The following is a 4,745-nucleotide window of genomic DNA, read 5'->3' on the forward strand; positions in this document are numbered from 1 at the left end:
AAGAAGCACAAGGAGAAGAGTAGACTCCATGAACGCAAGCTCCTCATCTAAAGAAGAAGAAGAAGAATTTATCTTCTCTTTCTTTTCTCCTCTCCTCTTCTTTATCTTCTTCTTCTTCTAACTAAGGTAGGTAAAAATGCCATTTTTTAGCTAAGCTAGGTAAAAATGATAAGTGTGTAGGTCATTTTAGAGCTAAACTAGGTAAATAGCTCATTTTGGAGCTAACCTAGGTAAAATGGATCATATTGGAGCTAACCTAGGTAAACTTGGTCATTTTGGAGCTAACCTAGGTAAAATGGATCATATTGGAGCAAACCTAGGTAAAATGGGTCATTTTGGAGCTAACCTAGCTAATTATGCCATTTTTGAGTTAACTAAGCATATTATGCCATTTTTGACATAAGTAAGCTAAGTATTGGTATTTATTGAGCTAACCCAGGTAACTAGACATATTAGAGCTAATTTAGCATTTTAGAGCTAACTTAGGTCATTTTGGAGCTAACTTAGGTAAAATTGATCATTTTGGAGCTAATTAGGCTTATTATGTCATTTTCGAGGAAAATAAGCTAACTATATGACATATATGAGGTTACCAAGATTGTTATGCCATTTCAAACCTAAGTAAGCTAATTATGCCCATTTTTACATAAGTAAGCTAAGTGTATGTCATTATTGAGCAAACCTAGGTAACTAAGCATATTAGAGATAACTTAGCATATTAGAGCTAACTTAGGTCATTTCGGACGAAACAAAGCTAAGTATAGATCATTTTGGAGCTAAGTAAGCTAATTATGTCATTTTGGAGGAAGATAAGCTAAGTCTAGGTCATTATGGTAAGCATTTTGGAGGAAATAAAGCTAAGTCTAGGTCTTTATGCATTTTGTAAGCAAAACACTAGAGAAAACTTACCGTCATCATGGAGGTGAAGGATCTTCACTCCTCCTTCTTCTCTTTCTCCTTCATCATCCTGATGTGCTTAGAGCGGCGAGGCAATGGGATGTACTCTTCTACCACAATTGGCATGGTCCTGTCGCCCAGCTATGGGATCGCCGGCGCCACCACCATCGCGAGGTCATTGTCAGGCACCACCACCATCGCGAGGCCATCTTCAGGCACCACCATCGCTAGGTCATCGTCAGCCACCACCATCGCTTGCCCATCGTCAGCCACCACCATCGCTTGCCCATCGTCAGCCACCACCGTCGCGAGGTCATCGTCAGACAGAATAGGATGCACCTCCTCATCCCCACTCTGCTCCTCTTCTTCCCCACTCCGTTCCTCCGGATCCTCTATGCTACTTTTGCTGTAGCCAGAGTCGCTATTGCTTTTGCTGTAGCCAGAGTCGCTACTGCTTTTGCTGTAGCCAGAGTCGCTGCTGCTGCTCCCGTTGCCTAACCAAATCTAACAAAGTTTTTTTAACAATCGGTGTGAGACAAAGTCAAATGGAGAGGAAGAAGAGGCAGAGCATACTGGCATCGTCGTCGTCCTGGTAGCGCATGCGGCACATAGTCGTGTTGAACACCTTCATGGTGAGCATGGTCTTGTCGTCGTACCTGAGGACAAGGAAGTACCCGTGCCGCAGGTCGTAGGCACGGACGAACTGCTCCCAGCCACGACACAGGTACATGTGGTGGTCGGTGTCGAACACCACCTCCACATCCCACAGCCTGCAAAGCCCGTTGTCGGCCTGTCGCAGCTTCACATTCTGTGGCCGACGGCCGTCCAACATCTTCATAAAAGTGTCAGGCAGCCTCTGCAGCATGGGTCAAGCAGTGATGTAGCAAACAACAGAGTTATGATAAAGAGATGGGTGAAGGGGAGATCCCTCCTTTTATATACCTGCCTGCTGGAGGAATTCTCAAGTATGATCGTGAAGAACTCGAAACCTTCCAAGTCGGACTCCGGCGTGGCAGAGCGCAGCCGGCGGTGGCGGCCTCTCCCCATCTCTGATAAGCAGTATAAGAGACCACTTACTACCCTTACAACATTACCATACAACATTGCAACAACAGAAGTTTTGAGCAGAAGAAAATCAACTACACCAAGTTATCATTTCACATTCAAAAAGCAATGCACTTGTGGACATTTATGATGGCAAGAACTATAATTCAAAAAGCAAAGCAAGATAAACAAGCACTTAGTTAGATGTGTTTGTCAGGGCCTCAATTTGGAATACTACTATAAATGGCAATGGCCTCAATTTGCTACTACTCTATCTTGGCAATGAGTAGAAGAAGAACATCAACATCAACATCAACAACACCCTTAGAATAACATCAACATCAACAACACCCTTGAATAGTAGTAAGAAAACATGGACATTTATGATGGCAAAAACATCAGCAACACTTTGTTTTCTACTTCTACTCATTCCAGGGCCTCAACAGCAGATAAGAAACCTAATCTATCTACTTTACCTAATTTGAACCATATCATATTTTGCTACTACCTACTTCCCTTTTGTCAGATCTCTATTTAAAGCATCCACCAAGTACTAAACCTAAGACTCTAGTTTTAAAGCATGCACCAAGTACTGAACCTAGTTTTAAAGCATGGTTCACTTCATAAAATAGAAAGGGAAACAATCAGTACAGAGCATAGTAATCTAACAAAGTACCCTAAATATTGCATCCACCTAAAATTGAACCTAAGACTGAACCCAGCACTTAAGAACTGAACCTAAGACTGAAGAAATTGAAAAACAGAGCATAGTAATCTAACAAAGTACCCTAATCAATATTGCATCCACCAAAAACAATATGCCTAATACTAGAACAACTAGAACAATATTGCCCGGCTTATTCCCTCGCTCGAGACAAGTTACGGGAATAAGGCAGATTATCTGGAATGGTGATTGACGAAGAACATGAAAACAACGATGTCGCAACTAAACCCAACCACACTAAAGAGGGGTTATGACCGACTTATTATATCTGTCGCATCTCCAGCGGCAGCGGCAGCGCCAACTACACTTGGTTTAGTTGCGACAACTGTGGAAATAAGCTTCTCCCAGCGACAGTAGACTTTAGTTCTTCTTTTCTTCTTTTTCTGTTTTGTTTATTCTTCTTCTTCTTTTTTCTATGTTTTCTCCTCCTAGTCCTTTTAGATCTTCTCTCTTTCTTTTCTTTTCTTGTTCTTGGGCTTATCTAACTAAGTAATTAACCTCCCTTTTTGCTGTCTGCCCTTTTCTTTTCTTGTTCTTGGGCTGATAGGTTGGCTATTCTCTTTGCTGTCTGCTCGTGGACGGCAAAGAAGCTTTGCCGTATGCTAGCAGATGGAAAAGAAAGTGGTCGTTAGGTGGTTCTCGTTAGTGGGCCACCCTCCCTTTTTGCCGTCTGCTAGCATACGGCAAAGCTTCTATGCCGTCTGCTAGCAGAAGGCAAAGAACTAGCTGACAGCAAACATGGCCTTTGCCGCCAGCTTTTTTTAAGCTTATGGCAAAGACCTTCTTTTTCGTCAGCTAGCAGACGGCAAAGAGCTGGCTGCCGGCAAAGATCTTCTTTCCAGTAGTGATAATAATAAATCTCAGATGACAACACTTTTTCAAAACAATCATGATATGATATAACAAAATGGTATCTCGCTAGCCCTTTCTGAGACCGCAAAACATGAATGCAGAGCACCCCCGAAGATCAACGACTGACTAGACATTGTAATTCATGATAAAAGAGATCCAGTCACAGTCATACTCAATATCAATTAATAACAAAGCATACAAATGACAGTAATGTTGTCTAACTGGTGTTTTTTATAAGAGGATGATGACTCAGCAATAAAAGTAAATAGATAAGCCCTTCACAGAGGGAGGCAGGGATTTGCAGAGGTGCCAGAGCTCGAGCTTTAAAACAGAGATGAATATAATTTTGAGCGGTATGCTTTCATTGTCAACATATAACAACCAAGAGATCTCGGTATCTTCCATGCTAGATACATTATAGGCTGTTCCCAAACATAATAGTAAAGGTTTTACTCCCCCTCCACCAAAAAGCACACTCCACGGCTAGTCCGAAACAACGGGTACGGTCCATACCAACAACATTCCTGGGGGAGTTTTGTTTGAAGTTATATTTTGATTTGATTTCGAGCATGGAACTGGGCATCCCAATTACCAGCCACTTTCTCGTGAATGACAAGTGAATCAACACTCATCGTGAGAATAACCCACCTAGCATGGAAGATACTGACAGCCCCCAATCGCTACATGAGCGATTCGGGCATACAAAACATAATATTATTTGAAGGTTTAGAGTTTGGCACATGCAAATTTACTTGGAACGGCAGGTAAATACCGCATATAGGTAGGTATGGTGGACTCATATGGAACAACTTTGGGTTTATGGAAGTGGATGCACAAGCAGTATTCCCGCTTAGTACAAGTGAATGCTAGCCAAAGATTGAGGAGCGACCAACTAGAGAGCGACAACAGTCATAAACATGCATTGAGATTAACCAACATTGAGTGCAAGCATGAGTAGGATATAAATCACCATGAACATAAATATCACTACAAAAAAAGACACATCCGTGACATTTTGGGCCGAACGAATTTTTTTTCTGTCATGCTTATGACACTTCTATGACGATAATTGTGACAAAACCCGGTATCATCATAGATGTGGTGGGCTCCTACTTCTATGACAAAAAATCATGACAAAAAATGGGCTTTTCGTCCTGGGCGGGCCGGAGACGCAGCTGCATGACATTCTTTGGGACGTTCATGAAGAAAAAAAACCGTGGTAGTAGCG

At 42.1% G+C, this 4,745-nt stretch overlaps 1 protein-coding gene across 1 annotated transcript; it reads right to left on the bottom strand.

Moving 5' to 3' along the window:
* Nucleotides 1-1,438: 1,438 nt before the first annotated feature.
* On the bottom strand, nt 1,439-1,944 carry LOC109753951 (B3 domain-containing protein Os03g0212300-like). Its single transcript, XM_020312874.1, has 2 exons — nt 1,840-1,944; nt 1,439-1,753 (listed from the first exon to the last, which is right to left on the bottom strand). The coding sequence occupies exons 1-2, from the start codon at nt 1,942-1,944 to the stop codon at nt 1,439-1,441; spliced, it is 420 nt and encodes a 139-aa protein (XP_020168463.1).
* Between the last annotated feature and the right edge of the window lie 2,801 nt (nt 1,945-4,745).

Source organism: Aegilops tauschii, chromosome 5, assembly GCF_002575655.3.
Source record: "Aegilops tauschii subsp. strangulata cultivar AL8/78 chromosome 5, Aet v6.0, whole genome shotgun sequence".
Classification (NCBI taxonomy): domain Eukaryota; kingdom Viridiplantae; phylum Streptophyta; class Magnoliopsida; order Poales; family Poaceae; genus Aegilops; species Aegilops tauschii.